The 25,923-nt window shown below is 41.1% G+C and overlaps 1 protein-coding gene across 1 annotated transcript; it reads right to left on the reverse strand.

The window, feature by feature from the left end:
- Positions 1-219: 219 nt before the first annotated feature.
- On the reverse strand, positions 220-25,900 carry LOC138946139 (uncharacterized). The gene is made up of 22 exons (XM_070317646.1): positions 25,840-25,900; positions 25,060-25,198; positions 23,973-24,086; positions 21,635-21,731; positions 20,992-21,037; positions 20,544-20,677; positions 19,329-19,424; positions 19,096-19,151; positions 17,263-17,308; positions 14,134-14,365; positions 13,269-13,517; positions 12,030-12,160; positions 11,488-11,582; positions 10,621-10,831; positions 8,957-9,171; positions 8,299-8,507; positions 7,636-7,801; positions 5,302-5,844; positions 4,251-4,570; positions 3,740-3,874; positions 2,827-2,953; positions 220-2,504 (listed from the first exon to the last, which is right to left on the reverse strand). The coding sequence occupies exons 2-22, from the start codon at positions 25,119-25,121 to the stop codon at positions 2,411-2,413; spliced, it is 3,378 nt and encodes a 1,125-aa protein (XP_070173747.1). The 5' UTR covers positions 25,122-25,198; positions 25,840-25,900; the 3' UTR covers positions 220-2,410.
- Positions 25,901-25,923: the final 23 nt, after the last annotated feature.

Raw genomic sequence — 25,923 nt, forward strand, 5'->3', positions numbered from 1 at the left:
GAGAGAGAGAGAGAGAGCGTGTGTGTGTGAGAGAGAGAGAAAGATGAACAAAGTTATCAAATAACCGTAACTACGTACCAGTCTCAACATATTTTTCAAGTTTCACATAATAAAAACTCGACAAGTAAATACACATGAACAGTCTTTGACAGAAATTTGATGTTGGCAATTTTCAACTCTTCATTTGTAAAGACAGAATGGGAAGACGGTGACGTGTGGCAAGCTTCAATCAAATATTTTATTCCATTCATGTTTGTGACCCAAAGTACAAACGACAATACTGAATACCACATGAAACAAAAATGATGTTCACAAAACATCCAACACAATGAAATCTTACAAATCACAGTGGACTGGCAAAACTAATCACTTATACATGAATAAGAAATTACAGGTGAACACAACTAGAATCCTAGCGTTAGCTTTTCACTTTATGATATGTAATAATCTGATATGAGAACAATATATATTTGGTACCATACACAGTAAATTAGCTCGCTTTTCGTGGTTTTACAACAGTCTTGAATATGTGAACTCTGTCTTCAAAGAAGCATCGATATCAATATTCCAAGATAAAAAATTTTTCCTGAAAGTGAATACATGTCCTCTGATGCATGAGCACTATATAAGAGCTAACTGATATTTGAGGAACTCTACAAGTTTGTAGCCTCAGTATAACCAAGACTCTTACCCACTGAATAATTCCACTGCTTACCTTCCTCCTTTACATCGTCTCACAAAACAACAAAATGCCAATGTAACAAGATACCCTCTTTTGGTAGGCACATTAATCCACACAATAATTTAACGCAAAGTATATCACAGGTACACATTCAAATGCCTAAAAGCAGGTGTAAAATCCAGCTTCCTCCAGTAAACTGACCATAAGGCAGGACAGGGAGCTGTTCTAGCAACTTTCATTACTAGCCTAACCAACCCGGCAACCCATTTCATTCAGTTCTCAAACACACAATTTGGCAGGACTCAACCCGACATGCCTCTGATATTTAAATCCAGAAACTGCCATGGCTAATGCTTTTCTCTGTTCGGTAATAAGTGTCGATGATAAATGTTTTTAACGCCCTCACAGTGTAACCATTAGGGGCATTAGGGAAATAAGTGTCTCAGAAACAGCTAATTGTCTCAGACAGGGATTCTGTTTCAGAGGCAAATTAAAGTTTGGGACAGAAAAAAACTCATCAATATCAAATCAGTCTTCTTGTACAATCTAATTCTTCAAGGCAACCAAAATAGTGGATATTTGACGACAGCATTTACACAGAAAACATTTGTCACTAAATATCAAAATGATCTTCTCATACAGTCTAAGTCTCTAAAGTAAAGACATTTGAAAAGGTAGGTATAACGCAAAACTGTACCAGCATATGTCAGTTTGTGTGTGTGTGCACATATACAGCCAAGTTTTTAGTGTGTGTGTGTGTGTGTGTGTGTGTGTGTTAGCTTGGATGCATGCATTCATGTGTATGCGTGTGTATTCCTTACCAGTCGGCAAGTTGAAAAACACAAGTTTGGGGTATGGTGATGGTTGGTGGGGTGATGCCCCCTATCCATCCACCCCCTCTCCCCTGAAAAAAAGCGGGGAGGGGGAGTGAAGGGGCGCATGAATGGTCATAAACCAGACCCCAACTTCAAACACAAAGTGGGCGGGGACGTAGCTCAGTCGGTAGCGCGCTGGATTTGTATCCAGTTGGCCGCTGTCAGCGTGAGTTCGTCCCCACGTTCGGCGAGAGATTTATTTCTCAGAGTCAACTTTGTGTGCAGACTCTCCTCGGTGTCCGAACACCCCCGTGTGTACACGCAAGCACAAGACCAAGTACGCACGAAAAAGATCCTGTAATCCATGTCAGAGTTCGGTGGGTTATAGAAACACGAAAATACCCAGCATGCTTCCTCCAAAAACGGCGTATGGCTGCCTAAATGGCGGGGTAAAAAACGGTCATACACGTAAAATTCCACTCGTGCAAAAAACACGAGTGTACGTGGGAGTTTCAGCCCACGAACGAAGAAGAAGAAGAAGAAGAAAACACAAAGTAACACCAACCAACCTGCAAACATGTCACCACCACTCACCCTAACACAATAATTTAGCTACAGCTGGGAGAAAGTTTGAAGGTACATATAAGTTCTGCTCCTTAGAAGAAGGCCAACAATTATTCCTCATGTCAACAACAACACACAAAAGATATTATTTGTACCATAGCCAAATCTTTCTCATGTCAACAACACATACACACTAAAGACATTGTACCATAGCCAAATCTTTCTCATTGTCAACAACACACACAAAAGATACTGTACCATAGCCAAATCGTTCTCATTTTAACAACACACACAGAATTCACGGTACAACAACAGCTCTGCCCAAATAGAATGATGGATGAAGTGAAAACTATCTGAGTGCCCGCACAGCCTCTTCATCGACTAGGTCCATACTGCTGCGGATTCTTTGCTCGGCCGTTTCTCCGTCAGACAGCTCGTCTTCTCTGCAACACAGACAGTAACACAGTCAGGTAAAAAAGACTCAGGTAAAAAAGACGGTGACAAAAAGGTCTTGTTGGGTGAAATTTGTTCGTCCAAAAATATTCAGACAAAATTGGAAATGAAACCTGACTTTAATTCTTTTTCAATATTTTGTTCCAAACACAGAACATACCATGAAGCTGATAACTTAATGCCCAAATGGCTGTTTAGTGAAGACTGTCTTGCATGTGACACATCCTTGAAAGGTATATATATGTACCTGAAGGATTTTTTTCTCCCAGTGTTAATTGCCTTGTTGGATGCAAAATTCAGCAACTTACTTACTTGAGTTTGGTGGTGATATCGTAGCCCTGGTCGTAACTACGTCGCATGCTGGAGCTTGACCTTGACCCACTGCTTCTGACGTCTTCCTCGACCTCCATCGCACTCAGACGAGAAAGTTTCCCGTCAGCTGCACAAACATCAATCATCCCATTGAATAGGTTGGAGGACATCTGAAAACTGTGGCTGACTTAATGGTAGCTGGGCAGGAAAGAGGTATACCCATATAAGACTGAGTATACTTTGGAAAGGTACAGTGGAACCTCTCTTTTAAAACCCTTTTAAGACCCTTTTAAGACCCTTTTAAGACCCCCGTTTTCACATTTCCTCCCTTTTAAGACTTTGCTATTTAACATTTTCTGTTCAAATGTAACCCTATTTTAAGACTCCCTCCTTTTTAAGACCTGTTGTTCTCAGAGTTTTGGAGGTCATAAAAGGGAGGTTTCACTGTATCCCACAAAAGCACACGAAGAAAAGATTGCAGAATAGACCTTTTCGGTATCTGAGCAGCTCTCGCGAGACACGCTCTTTGTTATGCTTTGAACATCGCGAGAACTTCGAACCTTGGCTTGTGCAGCTCGCACGAGATCGCTGTACCACATGCTTTGCTATGCTCTGAAGTTTGCGAGAGATTACGAGAGCTTGGAATACCGATAGGGTCTATTGATGAAGGAGGAGGGGTAGGGGAATGGGGAGAGAGAGAAGGTGTGCGCGTATGCATGTGTGGTGTGTGTGTGTTCGTGTGTGTGTGTGTGTGTGTGTGTGTGTGTGTGTGTGTGTGTGTGTGTGTGTGTGTGTGTGTGTGTGTGTGTGCATGGAGTGTGGATGCATAGAACATGTATTATGCCTTGTGCGTGCTCATGCAATTTGCACATTTCTGCATGTAACGTGACTACTGCCCTGAAAATGCACCTACCGGTCAGACGTCCAGTCTCTGAGGCCAGTTCCCACTCCAGCTTGTCCAGTGTCTCTCTGTCCTCTGTGGCCATTCGGTTCAACTCCAGTCTCTGGTCAGTGTCATCATACTTACTCAGGTCCTCCCCGTCCATCACTGTATAATCAACAACAACAACAAAGTGTTGGTGAGAATCAGAACCACAAAAATGTTGTGAGCTGTGATCTTGGAGCTGAGTGGTTTATCAATTACAGATGAAAATGCCAATAAAGTACATTGCAACCCCCCTCTAAAGACTTAAAACCGAGAAAATTAGGTCTTAAAAAGGAATAATCTGGGGAAAAGAGAGGGAGAGGGGGAGGGGGAAAAAGATAAAGAAAGAAGGAAAGAAAGCGAGAGAGAGGGGAAACAACAGAGAGAGGGAGAGAGAGAGGGAAAGGGAGGGAGGGAGAGAGAGAGAAAGAAAAAAAAGAACAAACAAGCACACTTGTACCAGCATGCTGATTGCTACATCACAAACAACGGGACTCACCAATGGCGCGTGACAATCTGCCAGACATCTTGCTGTGACTGTTTCTGGACATGGTCGATGACCTTGCAGACATGGGGACCTGTCGGACACTTGAAGGTCGCGGGGTCACATCACCTCCGTCCTCAAGGTCATCTCCATGCTCACCACTATCCTGGATGAATTCCTCCACCTCCGTCTCCCACTCGCCGCTGTCGAGCGGCAGGGAATTCTGGGAAGTCACCCAGCTGCGAGTGCGATGGGCGCTGAGTTGTCTGATGACTGGGTCTGCCTGGCCTTCGTCGGCCGTCCAGCCCTCAGCGTTCGACTTCTGGCGTCTGGTTCTGTGAAGAAAAAGGCCGAGTCTCCTTATAGTCTGATTCTAAACTTTCATAGCTTTTTGTTTTTTAAACTGATGACTGAAGCCTGTCCTTAACTGGGCAAAGTCGACTACGCGAAGTATTCTAAGAGAGCTGGCCATACAGAATTTTCAGTCAAAAGACTTTGCGAAGTATTCCCGAAGTCGACTTCAGGCTCAATTAGGGACCACCTTAAAGCAAACATGTCACCACTAATAACATCCTTTTTCTCATCAGCATCATCATCGTAGTCGTCATTGTTGTTGTCGTCATCATCTTTGTAGCCTTCGTTGTCATCATCATCACCATCATCGTAACTAATCCTCATCATCCTGCTCCTCATACATCATTACATCAGGATCAAAAGCTAACAGTAATGTCAGGTATAATGTTTCTCATTTCCATTGCTCTTACATAACAATAATAAAGGAGAACGGAAACTTCATAACCATGGACATACTGGAAAAGGAGACGCAAGTTGGCATGAGCTGTGTTTTTAACTGTGATTTAGTCAAACAGGACAAACATGCAGTCAAGCAAACCACTCTTTCTGTTCTCTAACTCACAAACTCCATAAAATAAATGCTCAATCGAAAAGTGTCGACGAAGAATTTGCAGAAAAAGCTATAAGCTCAAGATTTAAAACACACAGGAAACAACTTTACGTAAAGTTACACCAATTCATAAACCATTCAAAATCCAAAATTCAGCCTCACATTTCCCTTTGGTCATTGTCAAGGTCCTTGTCGATAATTGTCACTCGACGGCGCTGTTTTATGGTAGGTTCTGTCGCCCCTGTGCAGCTGTTGGGTCGCCCCTGCTGCAGTTGCATTTTACCGCTGCTGTTGTTGCTGTCGACTGGCATATTGGCCAAGTGGGCAGAAAACGGCCGAGATGAAGGGTCCGGCGTTCCCAATCTCTTGCGCTGTCTGGAAGACCCTGGGGTGGGGGCTCGTTCAGGTGGGATGGGGGTAGGGGTGGCTGCTGGGGTGGGGGCTCGTTCAGGTGGGGTGGGGGTAGGGGTGGCCGCTGGGGTGGGGGCTCGTTCAGGTGGGGTGGGGGTAGGGGTGGCTGCTGGGGTGGGGGCTCGTTCAGGTGGGGTGGGGGTAGGGGTGGCCGCTGGGGTGGGGGCTCGTTCAGGTGGGGTGGGGGTAGGGGTGGCTGCTGGGGTGGGGGCTCGTTCAGGTGGGGTGGGGGTAGGGGTGGCTGCTGGGGTGTCTTCCCCGGGAGCTGGGGTGCCTTCTCCAGGCACTGGAGTGCTGTTGAAAATAGAGAGTGTGAGTGACCTTTGAAACAACTGCCATGCATTACATGATCCTTTTCAAACAATGAGTCACTGATCTGCACAGTTGAAGTCTTTTTGAAAGATTAAAACCAGAGTCATGAAACTGCACTTGGTAAAAAAACAAAAAAACAAAAACTGTTTTAAGACTGTCTTCCCTCAAACATGCGCAAAGAAAATTGGAGCATAAAATGAGCCCTGCTTGACCAGCATTTGTGTTGTAATGTGGATAGTGTTGTAGTGTGGATAGTGTTGTAATGTGGATAGTGTTGTAGCAATAAGAGTATTTAACCATCTTTTACATGTCAGTCCTTTTTTTTTTTTTCTTTTTTTTTTTTTTTTTCTTTTTCTTTATTTCTTTATCTCTTTCTTTCTTTCTTTCTTTCTTTCCTCTTTTTTTTTTTTTTTTTTTTTTCTTTTTTAACCTCAGTTGCATGCAGGTTTGCTACTACAATTATTTTTTTGCCTTATCATTTTTTTTAGTTTTTTTTTGTTTTTGTGTGTGTGTGGCTTGGAGCAAACCTTCTTCATAGGTCTTTTCTTTTCTCTGTCAAATGTGTACATTTTTATATCAATAAACCTTATCAGTAAACTAATATGTTTAAATAAATAAATACATAAAAGTAATCATAACATAAATTTATTCCTAATGTTCAGCTCAGTTTCCAATAATACACCCAAATCTAACTTTTTCCCATATCTAAATTTTCCAATGGTCATTTTGGTAATTAAAATACAATAATTCACAAAGTAAATATAATCACTTTTCAAACTTTCCCTAAAATAACCCAAAAATACATTTTCTTCATTCAAAATGATGGCAACATGTATTTTCTTATACACAAAATCTTTACATGAAGGGTTGAAAAATATCTTTTACATGTCAGTCCTTCATTTTGTCTGAATACTATTGTGGAAAACATTCTCAATCATCCAACAAGTGTGGTGAACAAGAACTGCAAGGACTGCGAACCAAGATCAATAGATATTGATTACTTAAAGGCACAGTCATTCCTGTGAAAATATATTTACACAGGATAACACCATCCTTCCACTTGGACGCATACAACAAATCCACACCTTGACTGCTTGCTGCGCAGAGTTCACACGAGGCCGATTGAGAAATATATTCAGACAAAATCTTCAATTTGCGTAGAAAGCAGCTAGGAGGCTATTGCTCTTCATGTGTCCAGGGGGAGGATAGTTTTATCCCATGTCAAAATCTAGCTGCTTCTTCTTCTTCTTCTTCTTCTTCTTCTTCTTCTTCTTCTTCTTCTTCTTCTTCTTCTTCTTCTTCTTCTTCTTCTTCTTCTTCTTCTTCGTTCATGGGCTCATACTCCCACGTTCACTCATGTTTTTAGCACAAGTGGATTTTTACGTGTATGACCGTTTTTACCCCCGCCATTCAGGCAGCCATACGCCGCTTTCGGAGGAAGCATGCTGGGTATTTTCGTGTTTCTTTAACCCACCGAACTCTGACATGGATTACAGGATCTTTTCCGTGCGCACTTGATCTTGTGCTTGCGTGTACACACGAAGGGGGATAAGCCACTAGCAGGTCTGCACATAAGTTGACCTGGGAGATCGGAAAAATCTCCACACTAAACCCACCAGGCGGCCGTGGCCGGGATTTGAACCCTCAACCTTCCGATTAAGAGGCCGACGTCTTACCACCCCGCCACAGCGCCCGTCTAAAAATCTAGCAAGATCTGAGATTGTGAGCCAAACCGTTTACATGAAAATGACAGTGCCTTTAACAATGACATACCCAAGACTGTCATGGGGGTTCCACTCTAGGGGCTGTCCCTCCATCTGACCGCTGTATGTGTATCTGACCTTGGAGGAAGAAATGGAGGCAGGAACAGCGGTGGAGGGATCTGCATTGTCACCTAGACTGCTATCTGGTCTCCAGGATCTTGGTGCCATGGCATACACTGAAACAACAAGGTCATGACCATCATTTTCATTGTCATTGTTGTCATCATTGTTGTTGTCATCATCGTTGTCCTCATTATCATCATCATCATGCATCACCATCATCATCGTCGTCATCATCGTGCATCATGCATCATTACGCATCATCAACAAGAACAACATCCTCATTATCGTTGTCATCATCGTCATTGTCATCGTCGTCATCATCATCATGGTCGTTGTTGTCATCATCATCGTCGTCACTGTCATCATCGTCCTCCTCCCCGTCGTTTCCGTCTTCTTCATCATTGCTTTGATTCAGAAGTATAGAATGCTTATGTGTAACTGATCCAGATAAATTACATGCACCTGCAGCTATTTCAAATTGTTTTTCAAGAAAAACTTGTTTCATTACTGCTGCAACAGGACTTTTGCAATATGACACAAAAGACACAAGACTGAAGCCGATCAGTTCTCTCTGACCTCCTGCATGATAGCAATGTTAAATTCTACTCACGTTTGTTGCTAACTTTCACTCTTTCTGAATGACCAGGAGTGGCAGGGGTGACAGGTCGTGACCTTGGCTCATCGACCTGATCCTCAACCTTGACCCCGGCCAGAAAAAAACCTTGCAGGAGAGACTGGTAGTGCGTGGAGTTGTCTGCACCACGCCGCGCGATTTCCGAAAGACTGTTACTTGGTGCTTTGGTCAGCAACCCTTCTACCCTGTACAGGAAGAAAAACACACACTTATGTTACAAAGGCAGGCTACTTTGGTAACTGGATAGCGTGAAAACTGGATTCCCATCTCTCCCTATTGTAAGTTTCTGTTTTTATCAACAATTCAACTTTATTTCCTTCTCTAGTCACTGTTTATAAGAAAACGGTGAAAAGAACCAAGAAAAAACTGATCTAACTTCTAACGCCATCTTAACTTGTTACCAATACATGCAGTTCCATCGTTCAGCTTTCACTCAAGACCTTAAACATTTTTATTTTTACAAATTTTGCAATCAGAAAAAATTGCATCCCATTTTTGAAGAATTATACAAGGCAAAATATTTTGTAATGCTGATTACTTCATGTTTCGTTTACTGGTTTTGTGCAGGTGCACACAGCTAACAACATCATTCATGCTCCAGTCCCATCCCTTTTTTCTGTTCACGGTGACTTACACCATGCGAGATGAAGCACGACTCTGAGCTCGACTCTGAGCTCGCGAAGAAGGTCGTGACCTTGCAGATTTGGCGCTGACAGAAGCTGGGCGTGACTCTGATGACTTGGGTCGCTGAACGGTCATTGCTGCGGGTGGCTTTTTCTTTGTGGTGCTTGTCTTCCCTTCCTCGACAGTCGGCATTTCTTGCAGCAATGACCTGGTAGATGATAGCACCTGAGAACAATATCAGTGCTGATTAGTGGCGGCAGAGACGGGGGCAGTGGCGTGGTGGTAAGACATCGGCCTCCTAATCGGGAGGTCGTGAGTTCGAATCCCGGTCGCTGCCGCCTGGTGGGTTAAGAGTGGAGATTTTTCCGATCTCCCAGGTCGACTTATGTGCAGACCTGCTAGTGACTTAATCCCCTTCGTGTGTACATGCAAGCACAAGGCCAAGTGCGCACGAAAAAGATGCTGTAATCCATGTCAGAGTTCGGTGGGTTATAGAAACACGAAAATACCCAGCATGCCTCCCCCGAAATCGGCGTATGCTGCCGGAATGGCGGGGGTAAAAACGGTCATACACGTAAAAATCCACTCATGCTAAAAACACGAGTGTACGTGGGAGTCTAAGCCCATGAAGGAAGAAGAAGAAGTGGCGGCAGAAAACAATGGTGCTGAAATCTCTGTGCGCATAAGCACATATGTACCCGCTTCTTCAGTACAATATTAATGATCTTCTTCTTCTTCTTCTTCTGCGTTCATGGGCTGAAACTCCCACATACACTCTGACCCATGTTTTTGCACGAGTGGGTTTTTACATGTATGACCGTTTTTACCTCTAGTTCTTAGTTTGCAACCTGTTTTGTTTCTTTGGAAATGCTTTACTCAAAAAAGGTGCTAGTCTAGCTGTGAAAAAAATTGCACCTGAAGTGGTACTGACATGGGCAGCGAAATACATTTCTTGACAGTGTAGAATTTCCTAAAGCAAACACTGGCTACTATATCTCTGAAGGCAAAAAGTATTGTTTTACCCATATTTTCATGTTTTCAGTCACATGTAGTGTCAGATTGTTTTCACATACTTAATACATCTAGGATTTTTCAATGCACACAGAGAGTAGTATGCACAAGGATCAAGAAACTGAAAAAGAATCTACACAAATTAACATAATTCTCGGAGACAGATCTGTTGCTATAAATCTAGAGGGGAACCTTTGACAACTTCTACATGTACCTGTTACAGGTTTTCAAGAGAGATGCTTTAAGGCAAAAAAAAAAAATTGTCTGTTTCTGGTCACCCGACCGATCCTAAATTTCGGCGCCGACCCTAAACTTTTTTTTTCCAAACTCAAAATTTTTTACTTTTTTTTGGTGAGAAAATGAACAACAAAAACGTGTGAAAACGAAAGTCCGCTGACGATTTGTAAATGTGTTGAGTGTCTTGTCTCTATGTATAGTGAATCCAGTCTCTTTGCGTGATTTTTAAAGTTAGTTTTATTGGTCTACATTTGGGGTAAAAAAAAAAAATTTAAAAAAAAAAAAAAAAAATCCCGACCTACCGACCCTATTTTTTTTAGCCATGTTACCAGAAACAGACAATTTTTTTTTTGGCCTAACCACTGAGCCACAATATTGCACACTTCTCCCAGTGCATTTTGACAAAAGCATGAAACTTGTACAAACCTGAGAGAGTTCTTTGGCGGGAGAACGGTGGGAGTGGTTCATTTCCAGGGGGACGTCATCCCCCTCTCCAATACTTGAGCTGTCCAGAACACCGGTGACTTCCCTTGACTTAGGTATTCGTGTGCGTTTGTCAATGACACGAGTAGTTTCTCTTGACTTCGATAACCTCTTGACTTTTGAAAGGTTGGCGCCCTCCTGCGCTTCTGCTATTCTGTAAGGGGGAGAGAATCATTCATTTTTGAAGCAGCAAAGCAACAGACTTTCACAAAAATGGCACTTTTACTTCTGAAAAAAAATGCAGTTCTTGTGTCACTTTGGAGGTTTTAGGGGTCTTAAAGACAAATGACACTGATAACACAAACAAAGATGTCTCCTTTGACCATCTATTCCAAAGTGACGTCAAAAGCGAAACAGCGTCACATCAAAATTCGGTCACTTATTCTGCATTTCTCCTAAGGAGCTGGCACAAAATGTTGAGAATGCATTTTGTCTCAGTAACTCTGCCATACCAACAGTCTTGTAAGGTCACCACTAGGCTTATCAATATTAATATATTAATATATTAATATATTACTAGTATCCATATTATATATCTCGTAAAGAGGGGGTTCCAATGCACTCGCTTTTTAAACGTAAGAGGAATTTCTTTTTTTGTCAGCAGCTTTCATTCATCACATGCAAATTAATAATAATAATAATAACTGGACATTTTTAAGTGCCTAACCTATGGCTCTAGGCCCTTTACAAAAGAACATATATATATACAGAATAGAACAATTAAAAGTACAACCTACATAAAACAAATTAATCATACAGACACAAATCACCACAAATTCCAGATAATAACACTGTCTAAGAAAGTCTGACCTTGCCTGTCTCTCCGTCTCCCAGGCTTCTAGCCCACCCACTTCCTCCACTGTGTATATGGAGGACTCGGAGCTGGCTGAACGCTGTTCTCTGGGCTGCACAAAGAGTGACAAGGGTCAACTTTTAAAATGCAACTGACAGTAGAAATGTTGTAAGCATAGTACACTTCACACAAATCCTCAAACAGACAAAAAGACATTCATTTAAATCTCATGTTCACCCATGAATAAGTACCTAAGTTATACACACTCACGGCACACCCATTAGGGGCATGAGACAAGTACCTAACAAACACACTGTTAAAACACGGAGGCAGTGCATGTTGATAGGACGCGAGCATTGTTTAATATACGTTATTTGTATTTTTGACCAAAATATGGTACTTTACGCAGTCCGAGACTGTCTTTGTTCTGTGAGACCCCACTAGCAGTCGAGATAAACAATGGCTGTATGTGTGTGTGTGTGTGTGTGAATCTGTCTGTGTCCCTGTGTCTCTGTGTGTCTGTGTGTCTGTCTGTGTTTAAATGACCAGTACTACTCACAGAATTAGTGACATCCACAATCACCGTCAGCTTGGGGTTGGCGGTCCTACTACCACTCTGCTCAGATGACGTTGTCATGGCTTCGTACAAGGAATGAAAGTTTACCCGCTCCTCATCACCATCAAAACCACCTACAACAACAAATGTCGCATGTAAAGAAACAAGGAAAGGAAAAAGAAGACTCTTACCCCCAAGTTGCATGCAGTTCATATGAATACTCTTACATATCTTTTTCATCTTGACAAAATAAAGTTATTTTGACAGATATACATGTCTGTTGTTCTGGCCATAGCTGCAAGCGGTGTTCCACATACCCTTCAAATGAAGGTAGCGTATTAGTGATCTACTTCCTTTACATAATTGTCAAAATGAAACTATACATATCCACGTGCTAAATTAATGAATACCATGAAAGCAAGCTTTCAGCAAAGTTACACTTGTATCGAATCCCCCTTTTAAGACTTCAAAAAAAGTCTGAGAAAATCAGGCCTTAAAAAAGAGTCTTAAAATGGGGGTAAAATGCCAGAGGTTATGGACAGAAGTCTTAGAGGGGAGGGATTAGTCTTAAATTGGGAGATCTTAAAAGGGCCCCCGGTTCCACGTACTGTACTTGGACAAGAATGTGGTAGAAGCGCCGACAATGAACAGTTTCAAAAATCGCTTGGACAATGCACTGAAAGACTATATGTATAGCCCAAATGTCAGTATGCCTCTCACTACAAATTCCCACCAGCCAAGAAAAAGTTGATAGAATAGGCCACGGTCAAAAGATCGTGTAGGTTACCTAGCCCAAAGTTAGGCTAGGATAGCAACTGATCAAAAGATCAGACAAAGGCTCAACAGCCTAAGTATACCAGTCTGTCAACATATCATATCATATCATATCATATCATATCATGTGTAAGACAATGGCAAGAAGACACTCACATGAAGGCAACTAACTCAACTAAAAAAAAAAAAAAAAAAAAAAAAAATAAATAAATAAATAAAACAAATTGTCCATGATCTGTTTACTGTCCATTGAGTGTGAAGCTGAGAGAAAGAGTGAGACTGAAGGAAAACAATAATAACTTAATAAGAATTAAAATGATAATAAAAAAAAAAGAAAATAAAAAAAACTTCCGATATAAAAGAAAACAAAAAAACCGCACGCACATGTGTGATTAACAATGTCTGATCTCCTAAAAAAGAGAAGAAAGAAAAAAAAAAAAAAGAAAAAAAAAAAAAAAAAACCCTCACCCTCATAGACGCCGAAGGAATTCCCGTCTCTGCCCACACGGCTGAGACAAGGAGTAACAGAGGTCAGTTCTGAAGACGGTGTGGAGCCATTGCAGCTGCCCAGCCAAGGGGTCGGCAACTGACCCAGTTCTGTACGACGGTGCTGTCTGAGCATGAGTCGCTGAGCGTACGATAAGGAGTGCGGTGTAGATATGACGTCAGGCGTCAACTGACCAGTGCCGGTGCTGGTGGAGTGCTCCGTTGTTCTCACTGGCACCACAAGAACAGAAAAAAGAACACTATTTAAAAAAAAAATTAATTGCAATAAGACAGTTGTACATACACAGAAACATTGATAAGTTCTCTCCACTTCAACAGTCAAATCCTGACAAAATTTAAATCAGTTCCTTAAATGTACCTGCAAGAAAATCAAATGCATACACATACACCCTCCTTCAGTCCTCCAGCTTCCTCCGAAAGCAGTGTATGGCTGCCTAAATGGCGGGGTAAAAACGGTCATACACGTAAAAATCCACTCATGCAAAAACACGAGTGTACGTGGGAGTTTCAGCCCACGAACGCAGAAGAAGAAGAAGAAAAAGAAGTCCTCCAGCCTACCCCACAGAAACATAGAGGCAAGGAAAAACAAATGGGGAATTTTTCCCAGTTTTACTTTCTGGAAGTACATTCTCACACTGACGAAAATCACGCAATCTGGATCTTCTTTATCAGTTTGAAAATGTTTTTGCACAGGACTAGCTGTTTTCAGACTAACTCTTGACAGGTAGAACTCAAAAGCATGCAGACAAAATGTGCAGTGTAAACATCCACAAATCTATTACTGTACTCCATCCCCCCAAAACATTTATCAACATCATATACTCACCAGACTTGTCAGGAGACACAATTTTAACAGACTTCCGCGGCTTGTTTCTGGGCTTTGGTTCAGGGTCAGCTTCACCGTCCCCTTTTCTCCACGCATTCAGAGCCTTCTGGAACGAGGCGGCACTGTCGGCCTCGTTATAAGCACCCTCCAGTAACGAGCTGGCATCGGCCGGTGACCCTCCACCGCTGGACCCGCTGGCGCCTCCCCCTTGAGGGCCGTAGCGGTCTGCTTGCTGACCACACAGAGGAAGGGATTGTTGTACAGTGGAACCCCCCTTTTAAGACCCCCCAATTTAAGACTTCCTCCATTTTAAGACCTTGCCTTTTCAGATGTTCTGTCCATTACCTTTGTAAATTTATCCCCATTTTAAGACTCCCTCCTTTTTAAGACCTGGTTTTCTCAGATTTTTGAAGGTCTTAAAAGGGGGGTTCCACTGTATATCATTTGCTTATCTGTGTTGTGCTCCGCAATTGTATGTGCATGTATAGCAGTTAAGTGGCCATGCAATAGACGATTTTCGGAAATAACTCTTTTGGGTTTGTATGCGTTGTGAAAGAGTGATCGGGTACCCTTGCTTTTGCTTGGACAAATATGTGACCCTCCACCACGGAATGAGTCGCATGTCATCTCGCTCGGCTCTGCGCTAGGCTTAATATAAGTCCGGGGGGTGTATGGTATCAGTGTGAGGGTCACCTTAGCCACAGGCGTATAACTCAAAAAGTTTTCGCTCTTTTCTAAAACGGTTTTCACCACTGGATATAAAAATATGAAAATCATGAGAAGGTGACATGCGACTCATTCCGTGGTGGAGGGTCACATATGAGTTTCCCCATATTGTACGTAGGCCAGTCATTAGCAAGGGGGTGCAGATGTCTTTCGGATGAGACGAAAAACCAAGGTCCCTTCGTGTACACTACATTGGGGTGTGCACGTTAAAGATCCCACGATTGACAAAAGCAGACCTGTTTACCCCCATAAGTGTTTTGGAGTAATGCTCAGCCCCAAAAATAGTAATCCTGGCACAAAAATAATAATCGTCCAGCATTCGTCGCCAATTACAACGCACATGACAACTGTGTCTGCGAAACGCAATCATGCACATATATCCATCATTCACGAACAAAACACATCAGTCAGTTTTTGTAGTCATCATAATTTCAAAGAAGATCACATCAAAAGCACATGCATCACTGATTCTTTTTCTTTTGCTCGTAGTAGGCCTTTTTCAGTGTGTCAAGCGCTTCTCTACTGTATTTGCGCTTGCCGAATGAGTGAGGGCGAGACTTCACCACTAGAATAAGGCTCTCCAGCGTCTCATCAGACAGACATGATCTCAGGTCAGTCCTGTGCTTTTTCACCCCATTTTGCCATTGAAAAAAACAATGCCAAACATGTGAATTGATAAAAAATAAAAAATAAAATTTTTTTATTTTTTTTTTTACTTTTTTTTATTTATGAAAATCGTAGTCTTGACACGGATAGCGGAATGGCGTATTTTTTGCAGAAAATCGTAATAAATTACGCCAAAATCGTAAGGGTAAACAGGTCTGCAAAAGGGTCTTTCCTGGCAAAATTGTATAGGCATAGATAAAAATGTCCACCAAAATACCCGTGTGACTTGAAATAATAGGCCGTGAAAAGTAGGATATGCGCTGAAATGGCTGCGATCTGCTGGCCGATGTGAATGCGTGATGTATTGTGTAAAAAAATTCCATCTCACACGGCATAAATAAATCCCTGCGCCTTGAATATGTGCGCAATATGAATTGCATAAAAAAAAATAAAAAAAATAAAAAAAATGAAAAAAATAAAAAAATCCCTGCGCTTAGAACTGTACCCACGGAATACGCGCGATATAAGCCTCATATTGATTGATTGATTGATGTCTAAAACACGGTTGCAGGAAGCACATGTCAATATTTGTCTGAGGTAAAAGCAAGGGTGTTCACTCTTTCACAACCCATACAAACCGGAGAGAGTTATTTCCAGAATTTGTCTATTTCACACAAAGTATTTGTGGTTATGTATTTACAGTATTATATCACAGCCTTTCACTCCCACCTTCTCTCCTTTTTGTTCTCATTAAGGCACACACTTTGTGTACATATCATCAACAATCTTAAACAAGAAGAGCAAACGCTCGATCGAGTCACTTTCGCAGTTCTGAATATTATATGAGGCATCAGATGGACAGGAAGAAATTGCTATTCACAACACAATGAGTCACGTTCACATAAAATTTGAGCCCGGTCACTTTTATAGTTTCCGAGAAAAGCCCAACGTTAAGTTGTGTGTTGCCGAACAGAAAAGGCTAGTTATCTCCCTTGTTTTTCTGATAACGTTCGTAAAAGGCTACAGATGTAAATACTTTGATGTAAGGCCAAAAAAAAAAAATTGTCTGATTAGGGTAACCCGACCGACCCTATCGATTTGGCGCCGACCCAAAAACTTTTTTTTGATTTCAAAAAAAAAAAAAGAAAAAAAAAAGGTAAAAATGCTAAAAAGAGACATTTGGCGTTTCTTTCTCTCCCTTTCTCTCTGTTTTATTTATACGTTAGTTTTGAAACATGTATTCATCAAATATAAGAAGTGAATTTACACACACACACAAAAAAACAAAAAAAAACAAAAAAAACCCTACCTACCTACCGACCCTACTTTTTTTGGTCATGTTACCCTAAACAGACAATTTTTTTTTTTTGGCCTAAAGAATAATCCTACAAAGTTTCAATCACATCCGATGAACTTTGTCAAAGATATAAAATGTCTAATTTTTCCTTTGACGCTGACCTGTGACCTTGAAAAAGGTCAAAGGTCAACGAAACCATCGTTAAAGTGTAGAGGTCATTGGAGGTCACGACTAAACAAAATATGAGCCCGATCGCTTTGATAGTTTCCGAGAAAAGTCCAACGTTAAGGTGGTGTCTACGGACGGCCGGCCGGACGGCGGCCGGCCGGACGGCGGCCGGCCGGACAGACTAACACTGACCGATTACATAGAGTCACTTTTTCTCAAGTGACTAAAAAAATGCATCGGATGTGTCAAAAAAGCAAAAGACGTGTGTATAAGTGTAATGATCGCTATAAAAAGCATAAAGGTACATTATAAATCAGAATGGACGAAGTTACCTGATAGAAAATGTCCCCAGATGATGCTCCTCCACTGGTAGATGAGCTGTAGAATAAAACAAATCTAAATTGATCTAAAACGCTGAGCTGAATTCTTTCTGTGTAAACTGCAACTAAAGGCAAAAGCAGATAATAATAATTGTCAGTAAGTACTGGTGTCACATGACTGATGTGAACCAGTTAATTGGCTAATGGCGATGCGCTAAAACTGTTAGCGCACTCTTGGAGTGCGCTAACTTTTCCACAGAGCGTATTCTTCCGCCCTTTGCCTAAGCGACAGTGTACTCTCATCCTCAGAATTAATTAATGACATGTAGCTTATATTGAATTCTCCACAATACCAATGATTATGACCATAAATTTCCTGCTTCTCAATTAAAGCAGAAGTGGGTTTTTTTCTGACAGATTGCATGTGCCTGTGCCACAGTTGCCACTGATCTAAAAATAGAACCCGCTGTGTCTAATTTTTCAGTTTCGACTTGCGAAGATTCCTCTCATAATTATGCCATGTTAGGGGCATGTAGCTTATTATCCACATTACCAAATGATGAGTTAGTATACAATTCCCAGCAGCTAACAGAAAACACAAGTGTTATTCCGATAACGTAGCAGCTAGATCAGCACGTAGCAGACTACACTGAAATACGACTGCATCTGTTCAGTAAATGAATGTTTTCCGAATTATTATTTCAAGGCAAGAACAATCGGAATCGAAAACGTGTAGGGTTTAGAACGTTCTTACCATATATAAGACTTATTACCAGCCTGCCTCATGCGTGCAGACTCAGTGCAACGTGACGAGCAATTTTTGTTTTTGAAATGAGACTCAGTGCAGTGGTTTGATTGCAATACCCATAGCCTAGCAGACGACATAAATCCCGCTCAGCAAATTAACATGTTGGGCAAATGTGAACGATAAAACGATGGGGATATAATACGTGTAGGGTTCAGAGCATTCTTACCGTTCATATTTAGTACCAGACTCCCCGATGAGTGAAGATACCACACGAGAAACATGCCACAGTTATTTTGAAAATGTGCTTTCCGTCGACCTTGGCAAGGGGCAAAACTCTGCACAGTCAATCTGTCGAAGCTCGATGAAGGTTTCAAATCGCAAATAACTAAGAGCACAGTCCTTTCTCCGAGTTTAAATGAAGTCTCTATGAAAGATCATCACTTTTTAGCTTAATGCAACACTGGAATTTATCAACAGAAATTAAAACAAGAGTTTGCGTGGGACGAAAGCACGACACACTTGAGACAGCCCACACAAAAGTAGATCTGACACAAACCTGACCACACAGTTACGCCTATCCAAATGCGCGTTGCAAAATGTGCGTTTTGAATCTTCTTTTTTATCTGGCGGTACTGACAATATCGTTATTGAAACAATCCCTGTGCACAATGGGATTTATAAAGCAAATCTCGAAAATAATTATTGAACTCAGTGCTATGCGCTTCGTTCAATAATGAATTTTCTCGATTTGCTCTATAAATCCCTTAGTGCACTGGGATGTCTCAATAACTTAAATAATAAAACATTCTTTTATAGCGCTGTTCACCGCCGAAGGGCAGTCTCATGGCGCTTTACATTTATTTAGACATGATAGGTACTAGCTGCAGTGTTAATGATGGAGCTCAAGATGCAATATGAACAAGTGTGTTTGTAGGGGTTTGGGTGTGGGTGTGTGTGTGTGTGTGTGTGCAGTGTGTGTGTGTGTGTGTGTGTGTGTGTGTGTGTGTGTGTGTGTGTGTGTGATGTGTCACTCAGTGTGTGTGTGTCTCTGTGTGTGTGTGTGCGTGTATGTGTGTACATCAAAATGAAAAGTTTACCGGGAACTTGATGGTGGTGTGGGACGTGGGGACATACACTGCCGTGGACCAGTCGCCTGAAACAGACAATTGAATACAACATCAACTGACCAGTAAACTTCAACAGCCTTGTCTATCTACTTTTTAGTAAGCAAACCTAATGAGAGGTTTCCATGAAATGCAACTTCGTCGCCACACACACTTCACTCACCAAATCTCACGGCTGAGAAACGTCACTCTGGCTGTATACTCACATGCAAGGGGACACTGCGGTGGCGCTTCAAGGCTCCTTTGAGGTGAAAAGCGGCGAAACATCCTGCGCAGTAGTTCTCTGAGCACTGAACACATGTCTGAAACAGCCAAAGAAACAGTGTTACAATCACCATAAGACATGTCAAAATCTAAAATCTTGGAAGTTCTGATTTTGCATTGTCAACCTTTTCAACCACTGAAAATAAGTCCCACTGTGAAATACTTAATCCAAAAATCAGACATGTACACACACAACCCCCCCCCCCCCCCCTTCCCACTACACACATACACACACTTTTAAGACTCTAGTGTTTAAGATAGTTTGTTCAAGCGTATATTTACCCCCATTCTAAGTGTAACCGGGTTTCCCCTCCCCTTTTAAGACTCTAGTGTTTAAGATAGTTTGTTAATGACATCTGTAAATCAACCTCTATTCAAAGACTCGACCGGCTGCTCCGCCTGGCGTCTGGCATTATGGGGTTAGTGCTAGGACTGGTTGGTCCGGTGTCAGAATAATGTGACTGGGTGAGACATGAAGCCTGTGCTGCGACTTCTGTCTTGTGTGTGGCGCACGCTAAATGTCAAAGCAGCTCCGCCCCTGATATGGCCCTTCGTGGTCGGCTGGGCGTTAAGCAAAAAAAAAAAAAATAAAAATAAAAAAAAAAAAAATCGATCCCTTCCTTTTCACACCAAATTTTCTCAGACTTTCAGAGGTCTTACCATAGAGAGGTTCCAGTGTTTCTGACACACCCCACGTAAGTGATTGGCCCCTCCAATGTTTTTCAGATGTTTTGGCAAGGGTATTCACTCATATTTTCAGAGGTTTTGGCAAGGGTATTCACTCATATTTTCAGAGGTTTTGGCAAGGGTATTCACTCATATTTTCAGAGGTTTTGGCAAGGGTATTCACTCATATTTTCAGAGGTTTTGGCAAGGGTATTCACTCATCTTTTCAGAGGTTTTGGCAAGGGTATTCACTCATATTTTCAGAGGTTTTGGCAAGGGTATTCACTCATATTTTCAGAGATTTTGGCAAGGGTATTCACTCATATTTTCAGAGATTTTGGCAAGGGTATTCACTCATATTTTCAGAGGTTTTGGCAAGGGTATTCACTCATATTTTCACAATTCGTCTATTGACCTTTATTCCTAGACTCCCTCCACCCAATTTTCTCAGACTTTCAGGTCTTAACATAGAGGTTCCAGTGTATACTGACCAGCGAAGCCGGTCTGTCTTCACACTGGCCACACTTGTTCCCCTTGTTCTTGCTGTCCCTGACCAGGTCCGCCCCAGGACTGCGCTGGGCAATGTACTTCATTGTCCCTGGCCCGCTGTTTCGGCGAGGCAAATCTGTGAAACAGAAACACAGTCGAACCTGTTTATAACCACCATCCAAGGGACCGACCAAAAGTTGGCAGTTTATTCATGTTTCCATAACGACCACCTGTCGATGATGACCATTTCAGGTCGGTCTCTAGGTTGGAAATCATAGATACTTCCGTCATGTGGGAAATGAAAGTTTCTTTTTGTTACTCTTGATAGTTTGGTTTAGAACAGAATTTTACTATTTTAATTATGCCCACGTCATACTGCAGGTATTAACTGTGTTAAAGTGTCTGCGTTACGTATCAGTGAAGTGTGATACTGCTCCAGGAAATACTTACCCAAAGGTTCATCTTTGAGCACCTTGACACCTTTCTTCTTTCCAGACTGAAAACAGAAAGAAACAAAAATTGATTGGTTTGCAATCAAAAACAGAAACTGATAAACACAATTCAGTTCAATTAAAGCGAGTAACTATAAGGCTACAAACACACTGCTCAAGTTCATAAGTGCATATGGTTTATCTTTCTTTTCCTCGTCCGTATCCTCATCATTGTCCATAGATTTTCCTTCGAACTTAAGGACCCAAACAAAGTTGAAAAAATGAAGAAGGCAAGCCCCAAAATGTAGGCTAATTCATAAACTTATGAAATCCAAGAAGGCATGGTCTTAAAATGACAATTCTTTGACTGGTGCATGTGTGTGTGTGTGTGTGTGTGTGTGTGTGTGTGTGCATGTGTGTGCATGTGTGTGCGTGTGTGTGTGTGTGTGTGCATGTGTGCATGTGTGTGTGTGCATGTGTGTGTGCATGTGTGTGTGTGTGTGTGCATGTGTGTGTGTGTGCATGTGTTTGTGTGAGTGTGCATGTGTGCATGTGTGTATGTGTGCGTGTGTTTGTGTGTGTGTGTGTGCATGCACGTTCATGCGTGTGTGTGTTTCTGTTAATACAGACATAGCTTTACAATATGTATCTGCTTTACTCACGCTGTTATTTCTGTTGGCTTTTTCGTGTAGCACCTCAGTAGCAAAGGTGTTGAGGGTTCCTGACTGCCCGCGCTGCCAGAACCCCCCTCCTTGCCTCCTGTACAAGATCACAGTGGACCAATTTTCAATGCAAAAGTTCAAGTGAATGCACCTTACCAATAAATATAGATACAGTGGAACCCCCTTTTAAGAACTCAAAAAATCTGACAAAATCAGGTCTTAGAAATATGGAGTCTTAAAATGGGAGTAAATTTACAGAGGTTATGAATAAAAAGTCTAAGAAAACAAGGAAAAGGGAAGGAAGTCTTAAATATGGGGAGTCTTAAAAGGGGGGGGGGGGGGTTCCACTGTAGTAGATATTAGAAATAATATACTTCTCTGTCAGCAACATTTTTCAAAATTTCATTAAAGGCATACTAACGCACTCCCGTGTTTACAAAGTGTAGTTTGCCCACAATCGATGTCAAACGCACCATAAGACCATATAATGACGATACGTCACCATGCGCGGACCATAACACATGCATTACAGCTTGTTCTAGCCTCTGAAAAAGTGAGGATGTCAACAAAGCCGCGGTGTTCTCTCCCTTGCATCAACGTTACATGTGTTGCCGAATCTATAAATAGGACGATCCAGATCAAAATGAAAATTCAAATATCTCAACATTTAAGGGGTCCTAGACCACAATATTTTGCAGGGAACTTAATTTAGTCTGTCTCCAGCTGTTGGTAAAGCAATTAGCGTGTATAGTCATCGAGTACATATGCCTTTAAGGATCATTCAGATCATTATACAAGTTCAGTACAAACAAAAGAAGCAAAGAGACCTATAAGTGGGTCACAGAATGTACAGACATAGCATTAATGATTTTAGAACACAAAATTGTGTATCTTAATAACATAATACCATACTGAAATTATCATAGTAACATGCTGAAAGCTCTCTGAAATGTCCAAATATTTATTAATCTATTCTCAAGAAGTTGTAAAATAGCACATCTTGTATCAAAAAAACTTCACCAAGAGCTAGATGAGGGATAGAAACATTAAACAAGTCGCGTAAGGCGAAATTATTACATTTAGTCAAGCTGTCGAACTCACGGAATGAAACTGAACGCACTGTAGTTTTTCACCGAGACAGTACAGATCGTCAATCCCCGTGAGAAGGAAATCGCTCACCTTCCACGTGCAAAACGCAGTGAAATTAACACGCCAGAATAGCGCGGTAGCGTATTGTGCTAAGCAGGAAAGCGCGCTTTTCTGTATTCTTGTTAACTTTCGGAGCTTGTTTTGAATACAACCTATCATATCTATATGTTTTTCGAATCAGGAAATGATGAACAATAAGATTAAATCATTTTTGGATCGATTTCTTAAATTTTTATCGTAAGACTAATTAATCTATTTTCGTTAATTGTGATCACATTTTAAGAGTACACATGACATATGTATATATTTTTAGATTCAGAATATGATGAAGAATACGATGCAATCAATTTTAAATCTGTTTGCGAAAAATCGATTTTAATGACAATTTTAATGAGCAAACTCATTAATTAATTTTTAAGCCTCCAAGCTGAAATGCAATACCAAAGTCCGGGCTTTGTCAAAGATTACTTGACGAAAATGTCAACCAATTTGATTGAAAAATGAGAGCGTGACAGTGCCGCCTCAACTTTTACGAAAAGCCGGATATGACGTCATCAAAGCTATTTATAAAAAAAATGAAAAAAACGTCTGGAGATACTATACTCAGGATCTCTCATGTCAAGTTTCATGAAGATCGGTCCAGTAGTTTTCTCTGAATCGCTCTACACACACACACATACACCACGACCCTCGTCTCGATTCCCCTCTCTACATTAAAACATTTAGTCAAAACTTGACTAAATGTAAAAAAGGAAAACCTGAGGATCATTCCTTGCATAGGGCAGGGATGTAGCTCAGTCGGTAGCGCGCTGGATTTGTATCCAGTTGGCCGCTGTCAGCGTGAGTTCGTCCCCACGTTCGGCGAGAGATTTATTTCTCAGAGTCAACTTTGTGTGCAGACTCTCCTCGGTGTCCGAACACCCCCGTGTGTACACGCAAGCACAGGACCAAGTGCGCACGAAAAAGATCCTGTAATCCATGTCAGAGTTCGGTGGGTTATAGAAACACGAAAATACCCAGCATGCTTCCTCCGAAAACGGCGTATGGCTGCCTAAATGGCGGGGTAAAACAAACGGTCATACACGTAAAATTCCACTCGTGCAAAAAACACGCGTGTACGTGGGAGTTTTAGCCCACGAAGGTAGAAGAAGAAGATTCCTTGCATATATTTTGAAGTGACAACACTCACTCTCTCTGCTCTTTTTCTCTGTTCATGGCCATCTTCAACTCTCGCAATCGCTCCTCCATCTTGCGATTCTCCACCTCCATTTTCTTAGTTGTGTCTTTGGCGTTTCTCATGTTTCTGTGGATCAGAGATTAAATCAACTCAATAACCTCAGACAAGGTACATTTGTTAGACTGTAGTTGATTCACGATCACAAGGTGCTGGTAGGAAAGTTCTCGTTGATTGACTGACATTTGGCTGCTTTTGAAATATTGCGGACTCCACAAATTAATGTTGCAAAGCTTTACCTGCTTCAGAAGGAAATAATAATAAACTGACGTCTACTGACATGCAATGCACATGACCCACCCCACCCCCTCCCCCTATTCCCCCACCGAACTCCTAAAAAATTGTTGCTTAATAAATCTATATGTACTTGTTTCTAAATAGACACAGTTGTAGTTAACATCAACCAAAACAGATGAGCAAGCAAAAGTTAGATTAGGTGCATGAACTGGTGAACCATATGCTCAAAACAAAACATTATTCAAACTTAGCGTGACCAGTCAAATAGATAATAAATCAAAAGATGAATGTCTTAATCAAGCTAATGGGCTTTTTGTTTCTTGTGCAAGATAATAAGTGCAGTATATTTTTACTTACAAAAATGCTGTCCTGATTTCAAGCAGCATGCATAGAAATCAGCATTATGTTAAGTTAAGAAACAAAACCTGACGTAAATAAAAACACATTGTTGGTTTGATAACACAAGATCACAAAACAAAATTATCTCCACCTCACATACTTCTCTAAAAACAATTCTATTGTTATTCATCCTTACTTTAATTGTTACTATTCAAGATACATCTTGCTAAACATGTCACAAAAATAGATAAGTTTTGACAGATCTAAGTAATTAGTTATCTCTCATATATATGTCACATAACTAATTATTAGTGATTGTAACAATTTGTTTCAAAATCTGTCAATATTTAATTCAGTGTTAGAACTACATGCAGACATACAATATTTAGCAGTCATCTTTAAACATTCTCCTAGTAGCATAATCACTGTTTATTTCTACTCAGAAGAATATAATCAGGTTACATACTGCGCTCTAAGCTTGACGGAAAGATCTTCCTTCCGACCAGAAGAATTGAACCCGGCCGACATGGCTACGGATATATTTCTGTGAGCTTGCAGTGAAGAGTTCTACATATATATGTTACATGACAAAAGCAGTAGGATACCTGCACACAGATATGAGCATACGAGAAATTAGTCTTATGAAAGCATAGTCTAAGTATCGATAAAAAGAAATTCAAAATTCATAGTCTGCTAATGCTCCAAATCAAGAATTTTTAAAAATCAAGAATTAAACGTTATACTAATTTAACCTTTCTCGGTTTTTTATTACTGGAAATAAGCCAAGTCTGTCTCTCATATTTTCCACACACTTACATGAGGAAATATCCTCAAAAACGAGACATGCCATGGTGCCTTGAATACACAAAAATGTGTGCACAAAATTTAATGTGTTAAAAACAAGAACAATTTCACTACTATTAGACACAAAAGTACGGACCCACACTGTGTGTACTACAATAATTGTCACTATGACCCTGTGAAAAGGTCACGATTTTTCACATGCACGATTTATACATACATCAAGGTAGCAGAAACGAGAGATAAAAATGAATATTTATCACAAACTTGTCAAGGTGTCCTGGATACATGCTATGCTGTTTGCATCAACTGCAGCAACAGTTCAATTCTGACCAAACAACGAGAAAGCACACAAATACCTTCCGCATTAGACGACGACGCAAAACGAATTCAATGATCAGAGACAGTCATGGCATAAACACGAAAAGGCGTGTTTGTTTCTTACCGGTAGCGTCCTCAGTAACCTGTGTAAACAACAAAACATTCTTATCACATCACGCTTTTTCTCGCGAGATCCAAAGAACTTCCG

Source organism: Littorina saxatilis, linkage group LG13 (genome assembly GCF_037325665.1).
Source record: "Littorina saxatilis isolate snail1 linkage group LG13, US_GU_Lsax_2.0, whole genome shotgun sequence".
NCBI classification, from domain to species: Eukaryota; Metazoa; Mollusca; class Gastropoda; order Littorinimorpha; family Littorinidae; genus Littorina; species Littorina saxatilis.